Source organism: Euprymna scolopes, chromosome 10 (assembly GCF_053919585.1).
Source record: "Euprymna scolopes isolate OS-2025 chromosome 10, ASM5391958v1, whole genome shotgun sequence".
Classification (NCBI taxonomy): Eukaryota; Metazoa; Mollusca; class Cephalopoda; order Sepiida; family Sepiolidae; genus Euprymna; species Euprymna scolopes.
Genome location: NC_136491.1, coordinates 45,514,060 through 45,537,896, shown reverse-complemented (window position 1 = coordinate 45,537,896; position 23,837 = coordinate 45,514,060). Strand labels below are relative to the sequence as shown.

The 23,837-nt window shown below is 32.5% G+C and overlaps 1 protein-coding gene across 3 annotated transcripts in view; it reads left to right on the top strand.

Moving 5' to 3' along the window:
• LOC145285963 (AP-3 complex subunit beta-2-like) overlaps positions 1 to 23,837 on the top strand; it is a 119,693-nt gene that overhangs the window by 25,985 nt on the left and 69,871 nt on the right. For all 3 annotated transcript variants that reach the window (XM_080134491.1, XM_080134490.1, XM_080134489.1), the window contains exons 6-14: positions 4,338 to 4,404; positions 7,451 to 7,633; positions 10,142 to 10,318; positions 11,755 to 11,852; positions 14,833 to 14,887; positions 15,661 to 15,732; positions 18,685 to 18,747; positions 20,592 to 20,724; positions 22,573 to 22,625. In XM_080134491.1, the coding sequence (XP_079990617.1) occupies positions 4,338 to 4,404; positions 7,451 to 7,633; positions 10,142 to 10,318; positions 11,755 to 11,852; positions 14,833 to 14,887; positions 15,661 to 15,732; positions 18,685 to 18,747; positions 20,592 to 20,724; positions 22,573 to 22,625 (901 nt within the window). The remainder of the gene's footprint in view (positions 1 to 4,337; positions 4,405 to 7,450; positions 7,634 to 10,141; positions 10,319 to 11,754; positions 11,853 to 14,832; positions 14,888 to 15,660; positions 15,733 to 18,684; positions 18,748 to 20,591; positions 20,725 to 22,572; positions 22,626 to 23,837) is intronic.

Genomic DNA, 23,837 nt, shown 5'->3' with positions numbered 1-23,837 from the left:
TCGTTTTATCTGTTGTGCTCGACTAAAGTTGTCCATTGATCCAGTCAGTATTGCAACAAAGACTCCACATCCCAAGCAAAACGACACAAATCCAATTTATAAACAATAATAATGTTCATTATTTTGGATAAGTGTCTTTGCAAAGAATGAATGGCTGACTTGCAGAAATGAGATGCTTTCCTTTCTATCCTGGCCAACTGAAAAACACAAGTCCAACTAAATACAAGAGATCCTCTTTTCCAGAATCACTGAAAGGCAACTGCCTGGAATCTCTTCAGAAAATAAACTGCTCCTCAAACATTCAACTCCCACTCTTCTGCCAGGATAGAGGTGGTGGCTGTTCTTATCTCTTGTTCTATTCTCCTGGGATCTCTTCATCCTTGGCTGGTTCTAACCCTTTGTTTATTGTCACTGTTTGCTTGCACTGGGGCTGACTGCTCCTGATATCCACTGACGACTGTCTAAGGCTCTCTATTCAAAGAGGTTTTAATCTGGAATTTTTCCTCACAAAGATCAATCTCAGCATGACTTTATGAAATGAAGCACTTAGTTTCTCAAATAAAAAAAATATCTCTTGAGTGATCTGACTCTGGCCAGAGATATTTTCAGCTCTCTACACCCTCCTTTTCCTTTGGCCAAGCATCTAACAACTGCACCGTCCACTATTCACATGCACTAGCAAAACATGCTGCATGTTTACATAAGTAAATCTGTCGATTGCTGTGTGATTAGGCTGCTTATCACACTGTGGCACAATACATATTTTAAACAATTCCCTGCACATAGACAATTATTTTGCCTAAAGTTGAAGGAAATATGGGCTTCATAACTTTACAGTACAATGCTTTAATATAATTGGTATTCATATATCTTGTACCTTGTTGGCAAGGTTGAATATATCAAAGCTTGATTCACTTCTGACAATCGGTCAACTACGTTAGTTTGGCCACGTTGAGAGGAGCAACTCTTGAATGAGAAAATGCAAAGACCATGAGATGGAATGCTGAAAGAAAGTTGGACAACCTAAGAAAATTTGAATGCAAATTACTGCTAGGTATGTTAGACAGTGGAATTTGAATTGCATTAATCCTCAAGACTGCCAAGCTTGCGGGCTTTCAAAAAATGTCAGATTCTTGATCAAGGAAAATAAGTTGATACAATAGATTTTTTTTTTTTTTTTTTTTTTTTACACAGGCATCACCACATTATCAAGGCCAAGAGGCCCATTCAAGGATAAGGGTTAAAGATTGTACAGTAGAAATTGGACAATATAGTAACCGTTAGTAATGGAGATTCCGTAAATTTGTTAACTTATATGGAATGGCTCATCAAGAACTTGTTTACATTAGACTTGAAGACAACCATATTGTAGTCAGCAGGAAAACGGAAGACATTTCCACAGGTGTGCAGTTCTAAGAAAGAAGCTTTGTTCATGGAATCTACGTTTGGGTTTAGGTACAGATAAAGAGTGGGGGAATTATTGATAGTGTTTTCAGCTAGATGAGTGTTTCTTGTGAAAGTTTGGTGAGGGGGGACCATAGACTGAAGCTCAGTCGAACACTTTCCATGAAAATAACGATACATCAGAGACAAACTCGCAACATCTCTTCTGTGAGATAGAGGTTGCAGGGAAGAGAAAAGGACATCTCCTACGAGGCTACAAAGTCTATTTTGAACTCTATCAAGGCAGGAAAAGTCCTTTCTAGCAGCTCCTGCCCAGATGTGGCAACAGTACTCCATCCTTGGACGTACCTGGCTCTTATACAGATAGAGAATTGTATCAGCAGTGAGATATCTACTGGATCGATAGAAAGATCCCACCATTTTTCCAGCGGCCTTGGCAACAGATTTGATGTACGTGTTCCATTTAAGATCAGGAGTAACGATCAAACCCAGAAGCTTGTCAAAACTTGAGGCCTCCTGAAGACGAGAGCCGTTCATTTCAATTGATGCCAGATGTGGATCAGTGTTGATGATGTAAAGAGAGAAACTTTGTTTTAGATGCATTAAAAGTAACCAACCACTTCTTTCACCATTGTACCACATGCTCAATGCCAGAGGAGTGAGAATTGGAGAGAACTTGGTCGTTTACTGTCTTAGATGTGCTACCATAAATGGTAGTGTCATCAGCATAAATGTCTACAAATGATGTAAGGATGTGATTTGGAAGATCATTAATGTAGATCAGGAATAGAGTTGGGCCCAGGATGGACCCCTGAGGGACTCCAGCATTAATACTGTGAGCTTCTGATTTTTGCCCCTCAACTACTACTCTTATGAACCTATCAGAAAGAAATGATTTAATAATTGAGAAGACATTTCCAGCTATACCATAGCTAGAGATCTTGTGAAGTAAACCTTTATGCCATACCTTATCAAAAGCCTTTGATATGTCAAGAGCAATTGCCCTAGAAAGGTTGCCTCCGTCGAGAGATTTGCTAATCCTATGAGATATAATTGTAAGCACATCTGCTGTAGATCTAGCAGAACGGAAACCATATTGAGTGTCACTAAGAAGGTTATTTTTGTTGAGATGGTTGATTACTTCTGTATTTAACAGATTCCAGCAACTTGCTCATGACACACAGGAGACTTGTTGGCCTGTACTGAGAGGGGAATGAGCGATCACCTGAATTCTTAAATACAGGGCATACTGATGAAATTTTCCAGGGTGATGGGAAGCTATTCTCCTTAAGACAACGTTTAAACAGTTTTGTAAGTATGGGCACTAGTTCTGGTTGAAGTTTTTTGGGTACTATAACTGGAATACTGTCAGGGCCTGTTGCTTTACTGGAATCAAGGTTTTTGGTTAGCTTGGCAACATCACGTACAGATATACGTATATCACATAGTATGTTTTCTGATACAGGAGGAAATATTGGGGGTTGGTGGCCTTGGTCGCAAAGGGTAGAATTAGCTGCAAAGTTCTTGGCAAAGAGTTTGGCTTTGTCTGATGCTGACGAGATTACCTCAGGTCCATTATGATAGTTGGGATAGAGCACACACTTCTGTTCAGGATTCTGTTTGCTATTTGCCAAAACTGGTGGGAACCAAGTCGCTGCTCAGCTACTTTGGACTTAGTGGACTGAGCATACAACTCTCTTGCATTCTTTATTACTTTCTTACAATGGTTGCTGGCAGTCCTGAAAGCGGCTTTAGTTTCCATACATCTATTACGTTGGAAGCAGTGGAAAAAGTGATTTCTGTGCGCAATGGCAGAAGCACATTCTGGAGAGAATCATGGCTGGCTGTTAGGTTTTTGCTGCAACTTTTTTGAGGGTATGAAACGGTCTATACCTACAATTAGCCATTCCGTCAGGTCTGATACTATAGAGGACACATCCTTTTTAAACATGGAACGCAGAGGTAGATCTGATATAAATGTACGGAAGCTATCCCAGTCAGCCTTAGTGTATCGATATACTGTATGATAGAGAGGTACGTGTGGGGACTTATTACATTTCATTTTTATCTTTGTGATAATATTTAACCCAAGCATAATGTTAATCGGTGACAGTAAGTGGTAACAACATGAACTGAAACTCTGGATGTTCCAAGTTCAAATCCAATTCATTTCACAGAAACCCTTTCTTCAAACCAACATTTGTCTTTGTATGCAACCTCCTGAAGAGGTGATAAATGATACAATGTTAAGAATCACAAAGATTTTCTGGAAAATGCATCCAATGAAAGAATGACAAGTTTCTACTCCTTTCAAAACCCATTAGAGAATGTGCTAGCTGTACTAGTTTTGCTTGTGAAAGTTGAAGGAACAAGCAAGAACTTATTAATATATTATGATTACCTAAAAATGGATTTACTAACACAATACACAAACTTTTATTAACTGCGTGATGATATGGGATACAACCACAAAGATCTTCCAAACATATCCATACAAGTACAACCTGATAAGATAGATATTCTATCCAGAGTGCCCCTCTGCCATTTGTGTGTGTGAGAGAGGAGATGGTGCTAGATATTCCCTTCATTAAATACTGCCTAACTTTGTCCCCATGAAAAGGCAAGTAAATTGGGGGCATGTAAATACAGAGGATGATATGGTATGGTTGTATGTAGTATTAAACCTGTCTGTGTACGACTGGCAGTTTTAACAGTTAACTGTACCTACAGAAAAACAAGAGTTGAGCAAACAGTTAAAAAAAAAAAAAAAATGTTCAAATTTTTCTATGCTGATAAAATGAAAAGGCTTATTATTGATGGCGAGGATCATGGTTTAAACAATGAAAACTTTTTTCATATAAATTGTTTTATTTAAAAAATTCATCTTATTTATTGAATGTATACCATATTTAATTTTTTTTTTTTTATTATAGCTTGGATCCTGAACAAAAAGATCAACTCATTGAAGTAATAGAAAAACTATTAGCAGATAAAACTACTGTAAGTACATTTTATCAGTTATTTAATATTTTTTACTATTCATTGGCTTAATACGCTTTCAGTTTTCAAAGATATATATACTCCTGATCAAAAATTTAAGACCACTTGAAAATCTTCAAAAAGGACCCCCCCCTTTCTTTCTTTTTTTTTTTTTTTACAATATATTTTAAACTCCTCCCACTTAAGGTTGACAATACTACAACCTTGATGAACTCCTCAACCTTGATGAACCACCTCATGGTCTTTGCATTTTCTCATTCAAGAGTTGCTCCTCTCAACGTGGCCAAACTAATCTAATTGACTGATTGTCAGGAGTTCAACAAGCTTATTTTTTTAATGATATATTTTAAACTCCTCCCACTTAAGGTTACCAATACTACAGCCTAAAAGGTTATGGAAAAAAAACTACATTCCAAGCATTTAATTGTAGTATTGATAACTTCCAGTGGGATGAGTTTAAAATCTATCCTTAAAAAAAAAGGTTTTCTTCTTAAAGATTTACAAATGGTCTTAAATTTTTGGACAGGAGTGTGTGTATGTATAATTTAATTGTGGTTAATGATACAAACTGAAAATCTGGGTGTGCCAAGTTCAAATCCAGTTTGTTCTACAGAAACACTTTCATCTATCCGACGCTTGACCTTGCGTTTAACCTCCTAGAAAGGCGTAAAATAAATATTTTACATTAAATCCTATCACGATGAAGGAATGCTTGAGATTATAGATAGAGCATTAATATAAGACAAATAAAATGATGAAACTTTAAAAATCAACAGGCAAAGTACTTCTCTAAATTTGATTTTATCTGCATGGGAAGTACTATTTGTGGCAAGATGTTTCTATTTATAATTTGACTTTCTTGGACTTCTGGATTCAGATCTTACTGGAATTTGTGTCACTGTTTATAGATTTCTGACTTTTGATGCAAGCAACTAAATCATTGCTCATATATTTTGCCGCTGGACTATTTGAATTCATGTATTTCATTGCTCAACTTCTAACTACTATTTTTGAATCACTTTGAACATTTGTTTTTTTACCAAATTTTGAAACTTTTGACATATTCCTGATAAAAAAACGTTTTCTTTTAACAAATGGTAGAAATTTTTTAGAATTTTCAACGTTTTCAAAATTATGCAAATCTGTATGTTATATTTTGTGAGTCATTTCCTCTGAAGAGAAAAGCCTAATTTTTTAAACTCAATGAAATTAGGAAAAATATTCTTTGTTTCAACATTTGATGAACTAATAAATGTATATTTTATTTTTCATCATTTCAATTTGTCTGTTTGTCTCTCTCTTTCATATATATATATATATATATAGGTAACGAATTTGTTACCTGGAAAACAAAGAATCTCAACCCCCAGAAGTAAATTGACAGAAAAGGACTGGCACCTCTTGATTCTTTTTATATAAAAATGAAAAAAAAAACATTGAAATGAAAAAAAAAAAAACTTAAAAAATGAATACTTAATTTATGCAATCTTTTGTAAAGCAATATGTGATTTAGTTAACGTTACATCAATCCCATACAAATAATTAGTTTATTAGAAAGCTGTTGAGAACATGAATTTGGTGATTTAATCTTGGGAGGAAAAGTCCAACTTTTATAAAAAAAAAAAAAATAATAAAAAAAAAAGTATGTATATATATATATACTAGCATGGTGACCTGACGTTGCCAGGATTGAATGATAATCAATGAATGTTTCACATTCCCATATTTTTATTGTATTGAAATCGGTGAAATTGCCAATTATTCAATAAAATCGATGTATTGCCTGTTGGGAACCCATCGCAGTGTACCAGGAAGTTCATATGTCTCTCGATATGACTTATTTCACTATATAGTGTAGTCTACATTGCACTGTAGAGAAACTGCTATTGATTTTATAAAATTTATATATAATGGCTTGAATTAAAGTTTAAAATGTAAAAAGTCAAGTATCATACTCAAATTGTGCTCTAAACAGAAACATTCATTTCGAATGTGTCCCTGCCATATCAAAGAAACTACTGTTGATTTTTATATGTCGAGCCTTTTGGCTTGTGTGGTAATGAAACTTCCCAAATGCACTTGTGATGTTAGGCTGTGTAAGATGTTAACTTTGGTCCAAATCGCCTTCTTTAATTTGATTCTTTCGATTGATGATACGAAGACATTCCAATACAAAACCTAAGAACACTGCCAGGCATACAAAGTTTCTTTGTGTGAAATTTCATAAAAATTGGCCCAACCTTTTTTGAATCCATAGGGACGAATTCTGACACAAAGTTCCATTTATTTTTATATATATATATATATATATATATATATAAAATCTTATTTTCATGTACACTGGCTGGATAAGGTACTTGTTTTAGGAGCTCGCCTTCAAATGTATACGAACCTGTGGGATAGAGATGCACTTCTGATGATCAGATTTATCATGAAATTGTAGTAAAGTATCAAGTCCATTTTAAATATTTAGGTGCTTGTGCATTATAATTTGATATAAAAAAATGCATTTTAAGTAAAAACACTATTTCATAAATACCAGTTGATAATTTTTTTTTTTTTTTTTTTAACTAATTCTAGCAGATCTTCTACTCTATTATTTTGTGTAATTTTTGGAATTTTTACTAGTTTCCAAAAAGTTTAATTTATTTACATTTAATTTTTTGTCGATGTGTTAAAATTAGTAATTGAAAATAATTCAATGAAGCAGTATATGTATTTTAAAAATTGTTTTGCAATAAAATTGGTCAAACATTTTCAATCAATTTTATTGTGAAATAAATTTGTTGAACTCTAAATAACAATAATAGTGGCATGTAAAGATGATCTGCTCTGCTCCAGGCAAACCAGACCTTTTCATCAAAGATATAAGTTCTAGTACTGAGAAATATGAGAAAAGGATATACCTCTTTAATATGATTGGATTCCTTCTTCCCTCTGCATGACCTGCTCACACACAATATCCGAACAGTTAAGTTTTACAATAAAAGATAATTTATTGAAACGTTGGTTTATTACTGTTCTTTTGTTTGTGTCTTTCTCCCAGCTCGTGGCAGGCAGTGCTATTCAAGCTTTTGAAGAAGTCTGTCCCGAACGTATTGATCTAATTCATAAGAATTACCGCAAGCTGTGTAACCTGTTAGTTGATGTTGAGGAATGGGGGCAGGTTGTCATCATCAACATGCTTACACGATATTGTCGGACACAGTTTGTCAATCCAAATCAAGCAGTAAGTATTTGTTTTGTTTTGTTTTCAACAGATCTGTGTGTGTGTGTGTGTATATATTGTTAAAAGTGAGAATGTGAGTGTGAGGACAGCTCTCAACCTATATATTCAACAAATTTTTGATCTACAGACTTGAAATGTGGTATATAGCATATTGAGATATCTGGAAAACTTTTTAATCAATTTTCATCCAGAAAAAAGTGCTGCTAAATAGTAAAAATTGAAAAATTAGTACTTGGGATTCATTAGATTTTTATCTATTCGTCAACTATTTCATAATTGCATATGTGTGAATCGTTCACATGACAGCTTCCTTATGTTAAGAATAAGTAGGTCTGAAAACGCTTTTTAAAGATCGTTGCAAGCTGGCCTAATGGTGATTGTACTTGACTCGCTGTCTCTAGGTTTTAGTTTGGATATCAGCTCGAGTATTTTTATTTTATTTTTTTCACGAAGTGAACTGTTTAGAAAAAAACATAATCCTTGCATGCACATGTCTGTTTTTATACACAAATTAAAATATAATATGCATACTTTATGACCAAGCAACACTGGGCAGCCTGCTAGTGTGTGTGTGTGTGTGTGTATATATATATATATATATATATATAGTACAAACTTGGATACATTGCATATAAGTTTGTTGTACTGTGAGTGCCTGAGACACCGTCATGGAAAAAAACATCCATACGCTCACGTTTACATCCTAGTAAAGTTCCTCCATATCACCTAAGACGTAACAAGATAATTTGTCATTTGATCAAAGTCGTCAGCTCATCATCTGTTTGACCCAATGTAAATCTCAGTTGGGCTTTCCTTTCTTGCGGCTATGCCAATCTGCTGTAAGCTGAACTGTCTGTCATAACCTACCACTCTCCCTCTCAGCCACTCTCAATTGAGCACTTGAAAACTATCACAATCTGTCAGCACCCGTGACGGTCATGGACTAGCTCTTTCCAAGTTCACCATATCCCGAACACTGACTGACAAGGTACGGCGATTCAAGGCTACTTCCATTATGAATGCAAGTCATTTGTGGATCTAGCAATGAACCACACAGAGGTAAAGACCCAAAATCAGTTCAGCATCCTGTTTCACTATCTTTAGTCAAGTTTTGAGTTGATTACGGCAACATTTCTTTAAGTCTAGAGATGGTGCTGGATCGATAATTTCATGGATGAAGCCACCAGGGTGTTGTTGACAGGCATGATCGAATCAACGAGGATGTGTGGCAAGAAGAGTTTTTTGGGGCGAGTGGATTCTGCAGCGACTGCATTTAGAGGTTTAAAAAAATTTGGGTGGTTTTCCTATTGCTTTTTCACTCATTTAATTTCTTATTGATTTCCTCATTTCTTCCACATTCTTCAAGATCATGCCTCTTGGATGGGGGCAGTCAATAGCATCACACATTTATTTTAATTTCACTTTAGTTTCTTCTTTCATCATCATCATCATCAGCATAACGATGATAATCAGTTAAACATCTGTTTTACATGCTAGCATCTGTTGGGCAGTTTTAAGAAATTGACTTCTAAAGTAACCTTTATATGGCCAGGTCCTTACTTATCCTTATTTCTTTCGGATCCATTTTCATCTGTTATTCCAAGGTTTTCCTTGGCCTTGCCCAATCAACTAACCTACTGGCTTAACTTTTCGGCATAATTCAAGAACTCTCTTTCAATGTAGCACCATCATCAAAGTCTACTTGTCTGCACTCTAACTCTCTTTGTGAAGCAAAAATAAAAGTAAAATGTCTCTTGAGTAACATCGGGTAGGTACAAATAATATATAAATAAAATGGACTAATAAATTTTGTTGTAGAAAACTTGATAAATTGTTTATATTGAATTCAATCTTGTCTATAAATTGTTCTAATTTTTTTTTTTTTTTTTTTCAACACCTGATGTTACCCCCCCCCTCCTTTCCATGCATACTATGTACACAATAACTTATACACTGTTCATTTCCATAACAATTATACATTATCTTTGTTATAAATGGTGGTGTCTCCATATCATAACTCTTAATGCGTTGTAGAAGATCATGGCCAAAGACGAATATGTCTACGTGTATAGCACATGAATGATAGAAAGTTGTGAAAGCACATGAGGATACTCAAGGTTTACTTGACGTAAACATTTTATTTACAGAGAATGATACAAATTACATCTATCAGTCTTAGTTCGGTATTATTTGAGTGTGTATGTCACAATTATCATGGACAGCAGTAATATAATTCCGTCTTCATTTATGTAGGTTCAAATTTACCCCTTAATGCCGTTCGCCAGTGTCTGTCTCGTCCCGTTCTTACGTGTCTAAGAAAGAGCTTGTGCAAGTTAAAACAGGGAAGTAACTCTATCTAAAGCAGAAAGGGAGTTATCTCCCCTTGATCGTGTTCTATCGTCCTAACAATCCTATGTACTATACATGCACTTTTGATGAGCTGTAATGCACCTCCCATGCATTATACACAATGGTTTCATTATTATTATATACATATTTTATTTTTAGGAGACGTGTGAAGAATCCGACCAACATTTTTATGATGAGTCTGAGAAAGAAGAGGATGATGATGAAGAGGAAGAAGAAAAAGATGCCACACCAGTGAAGAAGGTTTACGTTATGGATTCTGACCACAGGCTTTTACTGAGACAAACCAAACCTTTGCTAAACAGTCGCAATGCAGCTGTAAGCACATCAGTCTTTCTAAAATACATCCTTCCCATGTATCATGTTGTTCAATGTTCGTTCCCCATTCTTTACCGAGCTGAAAATGTGAAAAGTTAAGAATCGAAACCTTTTATATTCGCTCCCTAATTAATGAATTCTGTTCAAAATTCTGTACTAATATATAGCTTTTGAACTAAACAAAACCGACTTTTTGTTCAGCATCTTCTATCCATCTACATAAGCCACTGGAAAAGGCCAAATTGCAAAGGAAGCATTATTCAAATAAATAAAACAAGTTAGTTTTGCCAAATGAAAAAAAAATTATTAAAAACTCACTATATGTTTACTTTTATGGCAAATTATTTTATTTTTTGAGTAAAAATTCAATGATATATATATATATATATATATATATATATATATATATATATATATATATATTTTTACAGATGAATTGCGTTTTTCTTTGAAAAAAAAACAATTCTTTTTTTTTTTTTTTTTTTTTTTTAGATAATATCAATTTGTCATGACCTAGCTAAATTTTAACAAAAATAACTGGGTTAAAGTTGAAAAAAATCTGAATTATTGGCTGCCTGTAAGATTTACTCAATTTAAAGATAAAGTTGTCTCCTTCTTGAGCATTCTGATTGGCTAAGTGATTCAGCCTTTTTTATGACTGCTATGTAAGCGGACGGAAGATGCCAAATAAAATACAAGTTGAGTTTGTTTCAAAAGTACTCAAAGTTCTATAAAGAGTCATAAGTTTGAAGAGCTCACCTGAAGGTCAGAGGTTACACTGGCCAAAATATTGTGAAATTAATAAACTCTGTCCTTTGTCAGAAAAGGAGAAACCCTTCATGACTGACACAATTTTTATTTTTGTTCCTATCTAGAGTGCCATTTTTTGGGAAGCTGGATTTTCCCCACATTAAAAACTGACTTCATGTCTAACTCTGCCCTTGTGGGAAGGCAAGTAAATAGGAACAAACAATTAAAATGAAAATACTAGTCTGAATAACCCAAATAATCTAAACTGTTAAGCCTTTCTTCAGAAGGCCAAAGGTAAAGACCAAATACAACAATCAACTAAGGTCTATATATATGTGAAGAAACTCTGGATTTGGACAAAAATAATAATTGCTTCACTCTAGAAGGATCTCTTTTCATTGACCAAGGACAGAACAGATAAAATATAGTATTAGAACAGATACTACATTTTACTCTTAGCTAAAAGGACAAATTAACTACCCAATGCACCTGATCTCAAATAGAATAATTACTTCTATTTTTTTTTTTTTTTTTTTTTTTTTTTTTTAAGTTCTTACTAAAAGTCAAATTTCTTATTTTTAATTTGGCACAAGGCTGATCATTTTGGTGATTTTTGTTCTGCCTAATTTTACATTTGTGATTTATTAGTAATCGAGAAAAAAAAATTTTTTAAATTTTATTTTCAGGTTGTGATGTCAGTTGCCCAGCTGTATTTTCACTGTGCCCCAAAGGCCGAAGTAGGAACTGTCGGCAAGGCGTTGATTAGGCTCCTGCGTAGTCATAAGTAAGTTGACTTTTTTGTTTATGGTTCAATACATACAATCGTGGATTTAATCCAATCAAACACGATGCAAACCTGTAAGTGTTGAACATTGAATAAGAAAAAAGTTCTGCTGTTGTCAAAAAAAGCCAGTCTACTTCACTTGGGAAGCACAATATCGCCACATTATCAAAAAATGTTCTCAGATGAAATTTCTGCACTTGTACTCTCTATAACAAAAAACACCCTAATCCGCTAAACTAAGAACAAAATCACACACCTAGTTTAATAGTAGAACTGCTTGTCTTTGGAATTTCGCTCTTTTCTCTTTGTTTTTCTGACCCTACAAACATGCAGAAATTTAAATATAATGTAAACAAACATCTTGCTTCCAAATTCCTCACATGATGCTCCCTATAAATCTGGCCTCTATTACAATGGCCCTCTTATGCTTCAGTAGTAATATGCCTTGTTTAGGAAAATAAAAACAATTAAAAAAAAAATACATATCTTTGTTCATTTTTTCTACTGTTTTGTCATCAACTTATTTTTTGTTCAATATTTTTCATAAATATTGTCAACAATAAATTAAATCTAACATATAAAGTTATCTTATCGGATTTTCAAAGTCAGACTTGAAGCTGACAAATCAAACTTTGCTTCTGACTTGTCCATTTTCATTTGTTATTGTTGGAGCATATTAGCTCATAGTCTTACATAGACACTTAAATAATCATTTTTAAACAATCATTGAAAAATCAAAATCTGGAGAAATATCTGGAATAATTTGTATGTTAAATTGAAGTATATAATAGGAGTTGTCTCCCTTACATGTCTGGTAGGTTATGTGATATACAGTTATCATATTTATTGGAAGCCACTTAAAAAAATTACAAAATTTTCTTTCTGGTAGTGATTGAAAAATGAAAATTGCGGAGAAAAGAAGACACTAGTTATTCTGCTGTGGTTGATTCTGTGAGACAAGGCAGACATGTTTATGGAGGACTACTTTCCTCCCCTATAATTGGTGTATTTGGGAAAGAGTCAAAATCAATCCTTCACAAAGGAATTTGTAGAAAAATATTAAAAACCAAAAGAATGTGTTATTATATACTCGCAGTTGTCAAAATGTACACACAGATATCATCATATGATGTAAATTGTTGCACATTGTGGACTACTGTGGAGTGAGATACTGTGCATGAAATCAAAATTTGGTTCTTATCCAGAATTCAACCTAATTAAAGAGTAAAAATATAGAAAACTCTTTGATGTATGTACTCCTCATGAAACAAAAATATCATGTTCCAAAAATCATATACATTGATCAAGTAGTGTTGGAAATATTCTTAACAAGATTTTTTATGCAATTTGCATAAGTGACTTTATGCAAATTACCCACTATTACTTGAGGAGAGATCATATATAAACACTCAAAGAACCTTCAACAAGCAGAGTTAAAAAAAAAAATAGAATTTACTGGAAGGACAAGAGGAGCTGAAAGAATTTACTGAAAAGAATGAAAACACTTCTCCTCACCTCTGCTACTTAATTTTCTTCAACAAAAAATGTTCTCCAGGACAACCGTTTTGGAAACTATCAAACTTCAAATTGTCAGAAGTATTACCTTTTATTGTATTTGTAATTATAATTGAAAAAATTGTTTTTTAATGCAATAACCTGTTAGTTTTTAATTGCCTTGGTCCAAAAAAACAGAAGGTTGTTCTTTTCTATAAATAAAAAAGGTGTTAGAAATAACTAACTCAAGATAATTTTTAACAGTCGCTTTCTTTTCTTTTTTTTTTAACAAAGAAAACCAAATTTTATGAGGGTGGTGTGTATCACTACACCATTGTTAATAAGGTATATACATTATAAAGATTTTTCTGTATTTTTGTTTTTATTTAATTGGATCGTTGTCCAGAATTAAACCTAAGGTTTAATTCTGGACAACAATCCAAAGTTTATCTACCACTCAAAAAGATTCTGGTGAATTTTTATTAAATTTATAAGATAGATAAGAAACAGAAATGCATTCTGGTAAATTATACAAATTAATTTTTTATTTTTAATGAGTTTTTTTTTTTTTTTTATAATTGCATTTTAATTTCAATAAATATTCAATTATTAGTAAAAAAAAAACTATATTTATATTGTATTAGTCACAAATGAGAATTGCATTTCAATTAAAAAAAAAGATTTAATGTTGTTGTGTACCTTGCCGAAATAAGTATCTCCACCAAAAATGAGAAAATATGATCAAGTAGATGAATTAAAGTGAAAAGCAATATCATATTAGTTTATTTTATTTTGATAATTTTCTTACGACAGACTGACTTATCACCCTTGCTTTACAGGCATTTCTAGTACTTTCACTCTTATCAGTAACAAATTAAAAAATACAATTAGACTGATTTTTAATTTTGATAAAGTTCTAAACGATCTTTTCAGTTTTTGAAAAAAAATTTTGGTGAGGATATTTATTTCTGCATGAGACATAAGTAAATCAATTTGTTTTAACTTGAAATATAATTTTTACTGATGACTAATACTATACGAGAAACATTCCAAAAGTAATGTCTCCCATTTTTTTTTTTATTCAGCTGAAATAGATAAAAAAAATATTGCAAAATGTATTATGATGATTGGACTTATGCATTTATGACCTGAAAATTTTGATGGTGTGAGACTCTAAGAAAGCAACCCCTGTCATGGATATGTGTCAGAAGCAGAGATGTCTCATTGAATTTCTGGCAAAAGTGCATTGAGAATGGTGGTGACCAAAATAAATTCTAGAGCACAAAATGTCACTCATTTTAATGGTACAACTTTCGTCTTCATAAATTTTTGAGTTTAAAAAAAAGAAAAAGAAAAAGAGGCTTTACTTTTTGAATGACCCAGAGCAGAAAAGAAAAATAAAGTTAAAGTTATATTGACATAAGAAAAACACATGAACTTGTTCCATAACTTTATCAATATAGATTTTTTTTTTCTTTTTTTTCAGGGAAGTGCAATATGTAGTTCTGAGCAATATTGCCACCATGACCATACATAGAAAGGTGACCATTTTATATTTAACTTTTTTTTTTGTATTTCTTTATATTCTCAAAATAATTTCTCTTCTTTCAGGGTTAAATTTTATCCTTGCCCCCAAGCGACCCCCCCCCTTTTTTTTTTCTTAGATTCTGGAAAAATTTTTAAAATAAAAATCCAACTATTTTCGACTTTAGATTTGAACTTCACTTTAATATATAAATATAATTTAAAATGGTAATCCATTTCCTGATCAAAAGTGTTATTGATCACTTGGCCCATAACCACATAAGCCTTGGACAAAATGGGTAACCATTTAAAAATATTTTTAATTTCACTTTGTATTTTCAAAATGACACCATTGAATATTTTTTTTTTTTTCCCCTGAATTCTTATTATATTTTAGATTTTTTTTATTTTATTTTTTTTTTCTTATATTGCTACCTTGGACATTGACTTAGTGTTGGGATTAATGAATGAAAATCATTTTTTATTTTTTCTGAAAAAATATGGAGGGGGGGGGGCTTAAAAATACCCTATCTCTATATTTTTAGCCAGTCACTTTATCTAAAATTTAAAGTGAACCCCTCACGCTAAAATTTAAAATATTTTTTTATTGTATTTTTATATTTGAATTTTCCAGATATTTTAAGGATATTGTAATCACACAAAAACATAAAACTTCATTTTTATTTTTTTATTGATAGTAAGAGGGACAAAGGGTAAAATTTTATGTCGTTTTTTTTTTTTTTTTTTTTTTTCATGTTACATAACGTTGCCTTTTATTTCTTTTGTGTAGGGTATGTTTGAACCATATCTGAAAAGTTTCTATGTGCGATCAAATGATCCGACTCATGTTAAATTATTAAAGGTGAGTAAATCCTGATCTCTTATTGAATAACCTTCATCTCTCTCTCATATATATATATATATATATATATATATATATATATATATACATAGATAGATAATGAGTAAATGGTAAAACAAAAATACTGAAAAAGTGCTCAATACTATAGTAGAGCAAAGTGTTTTCATTACCGTTTTTTGGTCTGCTTAGTTACACGTTTCCACTAGCAAATCAAGTTTACGTTTCGATAGTTTCATCAGACTTCACAGTGAAGGTTTATTATAATGGAAGACAGAATATAACTTTAAAAAACAGGCAAAATCAGTATCATCCAACTGCAAATTTATAAAAAAAAACACTTACCTTTCTCTTTCTTTCTCTCTCCTTCAATAACTTACCCCTCTCCTGCCTCTCCTCTTTCTTCCCTTCTTTATCTCGTTCTTTGCCTCTAGCTTTAACCCTATCCCTTTTCACATTTGTTATCAGCCACTATTTTTTTTCTAAATTTACAGTTGGATGCTATTGATGTCTCTTCCATCATAATAAACATTCAATCTGTGAAGTCTGACGAAACTATTGGATCATGAGTTTGATTTGATAGTGGAAACGTGTGTAACTAAGCAAACCAAAAACGGTAATAAAAAAAACATGTATATAGTCAATGTCTGTAAGTGTGTTCCCTATCAAAAGGGAGATTAGAGAATATACATAAAAACTAAGTGTATTTATATATAAAATTTTTAATGAAAAACAATAAAAATGATCCTGAATCTCTGTGCTCTCTTTAAGAGAAGCATGGATACATATACCTAATTTTAATGAAATTTAACCATGTATATAAGACACTAATTCAGAAGGTTTTCAAAAATTTTGCTTTCTTTTGGCTATATTAGGGAATGAAAGAGTGGCGGAAGAGTCGGTAAAAAAAAAAAAAATAAATAAATGATGTTATAAGCAGAGTGAAAAAGGACAGTGTTTCTCATTAAATCCTGATCAATGTCGGATCTTCCTGCTAATTCTTGATAAATTTGTTCCTTAAAATGGAAGAATGGAGTAATATAAGACTGCAGCCACACCCCTTGGATCAAGGTTAGCATATAAATAGATTTTATAAGGTTGAGTTACTTTCATCCACACTTGATTTAAACTTGTAACATAAGTGGAGGGTGTGAGCAATCTGACTCCCATGTTTCCACTCTCTCTAATGGTGGTAATGGTAGTAGTAATTTTATTTCTCTCACCTGTCACCTTAGATTTCAGTGTGATAGTAATTGTGAAATAAACTCCTCTTAAGATGAAACCCGTTGATATGGTTCGCTAGTTTATTAAAGTTTACTCAGAAAGGTGAAAGCCATGAACTGTAGTTGTTTAAGTACCCCAGAGAGATGTGACTTGGACACATGCTGCAGGCAGACATGTCTAACTCCAATGTCTAGATGAAAAAAAGTAATCAAACCACAAAATGGAAGTCACATTTCTCGTGTTTGGGTATGGTGTTATTCTCTCTTGACCCGGTTGTAGAAAGAGAGATGACTTCTGCTACCCCTCCTTTATATTATCTAATGCAAATCTTGAATTGTCCTTCTAGACTGGTTATCAGCTCAGCCTGTTTTATTATTTTACCCACAACTACAGTATAATAGAGATAATATTCATATTTATCAAAAGTATTTACATTTAGCTATGAATTACTATTTTTGCTATAGTCATTTGCAATCCATTGAACTTTTTAAAAATTCATATTTTCTACATATTAATGTTTGTCTATCTGTCCATTCTACTTTTTCTTGGAAATTACTGAGCCAATCTGGCTGAAATTTTATATGGACTTTATAGCAGATTTTAAAGCCACAATAAAATATTTAGCTGGTCAAATATTTTAAAAACCATTTAAATATTTATAATAATCAAAGACTTGAAATTTTAGTTCTGCAAAACAATATTAACAGTTAACCATGAATAAGATTGACCTGTTTACATGAAGTGCATAACTAACAAAGAAACAAGGTTATGAGAAGAGGTTAATTTATTCCATTGCCTAAGGCACGTCTATCATGAAATACTGAGAGAGCTGCTGTTCTAGTTGGCCAGTTGTGTACAAATCCCAAGAGCGATAGAAGCCTTCTATCATGCCTGAAAGTGACACAATGTTCAACGAGTACAGCTTATGCTCTCTACTGATCCAAGTTATGACAACAGGACCATTGCCAGCACCCTTAAAATGCAAATCTGGATGGTTCAGTGCTTGAGGATACAGCTCAACGAAGTTTCTAGCCACAGTTATGGTCTTTAATGTGGTTTCAAGTGAGGGCCACATCATGCCACCTCACATCTTTGAAGTCGGCTTGAAAGCCAACACCAAAGTGTACCTGGATGTGCTGAAGAGAGTGGTGATCCCCTGGTGCAATCAGGTGGCTGCTGGCAGACCCTGGGTGTGGTAGCAGGACAGCACCAACCCACAAGTCCAAAAAAGACCCAGACTTGGCTTCAGAAGGAGTGGTATGACTGTAGTCTTTTCACTGTCCCCTTCCTCCCCCGACCTGAACCTGCTGGACTATCTTGTTTGGTCATACGTCGAGAAAATCAGCAACATGACCTTCCACAACACCAAAGCCAGCCTGATTGCCACCATCCACCGAGTATTCACTGAGCTTCTGTTGGCGCTTGTGGAAAAAGGAATGCTCCCGGTTCTGGACCCATATCAAGGCAGTGATTAAGGCTGAAGGCAGCTACATTGAATAGATGTCAGCTCTACTACATAATCAAGTTACCTGAATTGATTTTTTTCAATAAGTTTGGAAATAAAGCTGTAGTGTTGTTTTCTTTAGGGCAACAAATTTATTGTTCCACCCTGTATATATGGTGAAACAGGTGTCTGTGGATAACAAAATGTTCTTTTCAAATTTTAAATGCAGTCTTTTTTTTTTTTTCATTTCGATTTGTTTATTTAATTTCTTGATCTCAATTTTGCAGCTGGAAATTCTTACCAGTCTTGCCACAGAAACAAATATATCCACCATTCTCCGAGAATTTCAGGTAAATTTCAGTTTTTCTTTTTTGTTTCATTTATATTTCACTACAATATTACCCATCCCAGGATGGGTAAAATTAATTCCACAGAGAGAACAGTTTTGTATTGCTTTTGTGTCCCCTTATAAAGATTAAAATCAAGATATAAGATTACTTAAGCTTAGGTCTAGAATCCTTATTTCAATTTTGATCAAAATCCATTAGATGATTTTGATTCTAGGAAATGTCTAAAATTTAATGTTTACGTTTAAATGAGAAGAAATTAAAATTCAGGAAATCTTGCTTCCTTGTAATTCTCTTATTTTATCCTTTCGTCCTCACATTTCATGAGTGATGTTTCTGACAAAGAGGGAAGAATTGTTGTTTTCTATGACAAAATCTATTCCAACTCTTATTGGCAAGTTTTTGATCTGGAAGTTTTTTTGTTTTTTTTTGTTTTTTAAAGCTTCCTACATCAAGTGGCTTCATGCCGTGTTTGGAGAGATTTCCTTATAAAAAAAATTGGTATCTAATGACTATGGATGAAATTCAATATAAATTTAAAATATTTGAATTTTCACATCCAAAGTGGTGCCTATATATCTATATATTCTAAAAACCTATAAAATACTCTAAAAAAGAAAGCAAAAAAATTGAAATTTTAGAAATAATTATTAATTGATGTCTAATACCTATTGAAATTTCATAGAAATCGTAGGTATCTGAATTTTCACAAAGAACATTTTAACTCTTCCTCATTAAACTAAAATTGAATTTAATCCACATTACCTATTCTTATACCAAGCACCTGTGTTCCAAAATTCATAATGATTGGTTAATCAAATGGATTGTACATACAAATATATAAACATATACACATAGCTAACCAGAGAGATATGTAATATCAACTCTATAAACATTTTTATTTATATTTCTCATAAAAGATAAACATTTCTTTAAATTATCTTTTTTCCACATTTTTTTATCATGTAATTTTTTTGAATTGATATATTTTTGTATCCATAGTTCTTGAAAGCATATAGCATTATCGCATTAACACACCAGTTCTCATTAAAACACTAATGGTAAGCAATATTGAACTTAGTCAATAGTAAATGGGTAACCATTTGCGAATAGCAGGGCCTGTATGTAGGAGGATAATGAAACCTCTCTGAAAATGTTTTCAGCAAGTACTTCAGTATATAACCTGTTAATCCACACATTTTTTAAATAATAGTTTGCTTGCAGCACACTAAATGTTTTATTTTTTATCACAATAATTGATTCATAACCCAGAACACAACCATTTTATATGATTATCATGATCATCATGTTTGTTTTAACATCCGTTTTACACGTTGGCATGCATTGGATAGCTATAAGAAATTAACTTCCAAAGTAACCTATCTCTGGTCAGGTCTGTATTTATCCCTCCTTTTCTTCAAGTCCATTTCTATCACTTCCTCCCATGGTTTCTTTGGCCTTCTCCCAAGAACTTAACCTGCAGCATCAACTGTTGTACATCTCCCAAGAACTCTCATCCATTCTTTTAACCATTGTCTCCTGTCCAGCACACATCACTCTATACTGTTCAGATTTAATCTTCTTAGGCTATCAGATCTAAGCCTGTCTTTAAGACCGACATTACACATTTATTATATTATTCTCATATCATTTCTTGCCATGCAACATATGTCCTCAACCATAAAGTCACCCATAAAATATAAAACAATACATGTACACAGGTTTTTGATTCTTTGAATTTTATCATCACAACAGCTATCCTCTCATACCATAAAACGTCATTTGCGAATGACTGCTTTAAAGCATTTATCTAGTAAAAGATAGTTTTTTCTTTATGATTTTTACAGACCTATGTGACCAGCTCAGACAAAGCATTTGCTGCAGCTACCATTCAAGCAATTGGCAGGTGTGCAAGCAACATTGCAGAAATTACTGATGCATGTCTCAATGGGTTGGTTCATCTCATGTCCAACAGAGACGGTAAGTATCTCTACTACAGTGTGTTCAAGATAAATTTGATCATCTTTTGATATTCTTTTTATTCTGCATTATTCCAAGCCCAGCGACTATCTTAAGTTGAATATCTACCAGACTATTGTGACACCTATCTCTTTGTACAGCTGCAAGTACTTACCATTATCTAGGATAGTGGAATGAAGATGCAGAGTTATAGAAACAAAAACATTTTTTTAACCAAAACTGGAAATATTTCATATACGGAAGCTATTTTGGCTTAACACTGTTTTTGCTGACTTAAAGTTGAGACATTCAGTTATGCCAGATAATTTTTAAATGCTAAAAAAAAAAAAACTTTAAATGGAGCCCAGAAAACTAACAGTCTATTCAATATTGTTATATTTTTCAAACTAAAGAGTTCTTAAAAGAAGGGTAGATAGTTCAATGCTTCACCGGATGTCTGACATATTGTTCAACATCTACAATAAGAATATCCAACAACATCACACCAATTGAGGGCAAAATAAGGGAATAGCGACTCAAATGGTTTCAGCATGTGCAGAGAGTCGATGACAACACTGTTGCAAAATCTACCTTTGCATTAGAATTCACTGAGAAACAGCAATGATGAAATGGGCAGACACTCTGCATAAAGATCTCTGTAAAACCGGCATTTGTATTATTCATATTTGGATTTCTTCAGGTGTATCTTTTTAAACTTGGGGAATCTGCACTGAATCTTACCAAATATTTTTATCCACTACACTGTGTCCTTGCGGACTAGATACATTTGGAGTTGTAAATTACTTTAGTTTTAGAAGAGAAATGTTGTTCCAAACAAAATGGCAGTATCAATCCAGAGAAGCTTTGAATTAGAAAAGCTTGCAGATGTAGGGTACAGTTCCTTCCCCTGTGAAGACAAAAAGTTATGTGCAGGAATTTTAACAGTTTTGTATCTAAGGATAATTTAAGGTTTCCCTTCAATAAATAATGTTCCTTTAATATGTCCAATACTTTGCAGCTATCATTCAAAGCTTCTCACATTATCAGAGATAGACTTCTGTTAATCTAAACACTGTATCAGTTCCATAAAAACAGTTGCATTCTTTTCAATAAATTCTGGGTTGTTTGGATTTTCAGGTTGTGACTGAATAAGTGTGTAGAGTTTTTGAATTCGTAAATAACCCAAAAATTTCCCGGTCACAATTCAAATTTCCTTTCCAACCCATGTAAAGTTGACATTGGGCCTATAACTTTTTATGTTGTAATTCATTTTAGTTTTTGAAGAAAAATATTATTTCAAACAAAATGGCAATATCAATTCATAAAAGCATTGAATTGTAAAAGTTTATAAAGAGCAGATTTACTCTCTTTGTGAAGACAAAAAGGTATGTGCAGAAATTATAATAGATTCTGTGTATTTTATGAAGTGATTTCTGTTTCTGATTGGTTGGTAGCAAAGCATAGTTCCATCTGATTGGTCGATTCTTATCACTCGTGTTCATAAATATAACCTACCAATTTTTTGTAACCATACCTTCATAATTATGCCAAAAATATTGCAACATAGGTTTTCGGTTACATCAACTGAAACACGAAAATAACACTGAAAATGAGAACAGTAATCCAAATACAAATAATACGAATTAAAATTCTTAATTTAAAAAATTCAGAAATATATTAATTTTTTCTTTCTTTTTATCATCTTTTCTCTATTGACATAGACATCATGAGGAAACTCTGACATCCATATTATAACCACTGAAGGAGGAAATGCTTTGGAAAAGCAGTAGTTGTATTTGAACCATATTAAAGAAAAAAAAAAAAGAAGCGATTGTTGAATTTAAGTTACTATTTTCTTTTCTTTTCCAGAAGCTGTTGTTGCTGAGAGTGTTGTGGTTATTAAAAAATTATTACAGATGCAGGTAACCTTTTCAATTGATATGTTAACGAGAAAGAAAGTTAGTACTTTTGCAGTTTACAGACCGTGCTGTGATTATAACCTTATTTAGAAACCATTTTATATCATGGGAGTGGGGGCTTTGTTAACTAGGATCAATTTAGGTTTAAAGACTCCCACCAAAATTAAAATGTCTAGTAAAAGATAATATAATTATTAAAACATTAAATAATTTTCCCTTGTTTGTTCATTAAAACGTTTTGTAAAAAAAAAAAGAAAAAAAAATGCACCCTACATTAAAAAATGAATCTTGCTGGCAAAAACGCAAACAATATTTTTTTTGTTTATTGTTTTTATGTTAGCATGTGTGAAGGTCACGGTCAACCGGTTGACCAAAAGCTGTTTCTCCTGTTTCGCCCATTTGCTGGGATCTTTAAACTCAAATTGATCTATTTACTATTCTGTACTTTCATCTAACAATTTAGTAAACAAAAGGTATTATAAAAATTGAATTTAACTTGAAAATCCTATCCCCCCCCCCTTAAAATAATAATAGCATGTTCTGTAAACTACAGAAGTACGAAAACGTTTTATATCATCTACTCTTGGCCTGCCAATCCAGCAGGACATCTGATGAAACTTCCTGATATTTGCATATTGGTTTTGAAAAAGAACATTTCATTAATTAACTATTTGTTTTTAGTTATTGATTAAATTTGTTTTTGTTTTTTTTTAATATATATTTTCAAAAACATTTGTTTAATATTTCATACTATAAAAACGGTTATTTATTTAAAGATAAAAAATTTATATAATTAGTTTAAAGGTCACTATGAGAATAAAAAAAGTTACATCTTAAATAAACGAATGAGACATTTGATAATTGTTCCTTAGGAGGAATGAAACCCAGTGTAATGTGGGGACGTGTTGGATAGTTTTAATTTTAGGATTATCTTTATTAATAAATTGGGATACCTTTGTGTGTTTGTGCATTTTGGGTTCTTGTCTAGAATTCTCCCAATATTAAAAATACAAAAATAAAGAAAAATTTGTATGATGTACCTGCAATAAAAAAAATATATATTCCAAAAATTAAATTTTATGACTAACAGAAGAGCAGCTGTCTTGTCCACCATTTGGAAAGCAATCTACAAAAAAAAAAAATTTTTAAATAAAAAAAACAAAAAACAAAGGGAGGTAACTCAATAATTCAAACTTGTGAGATTTGTTCTCATTG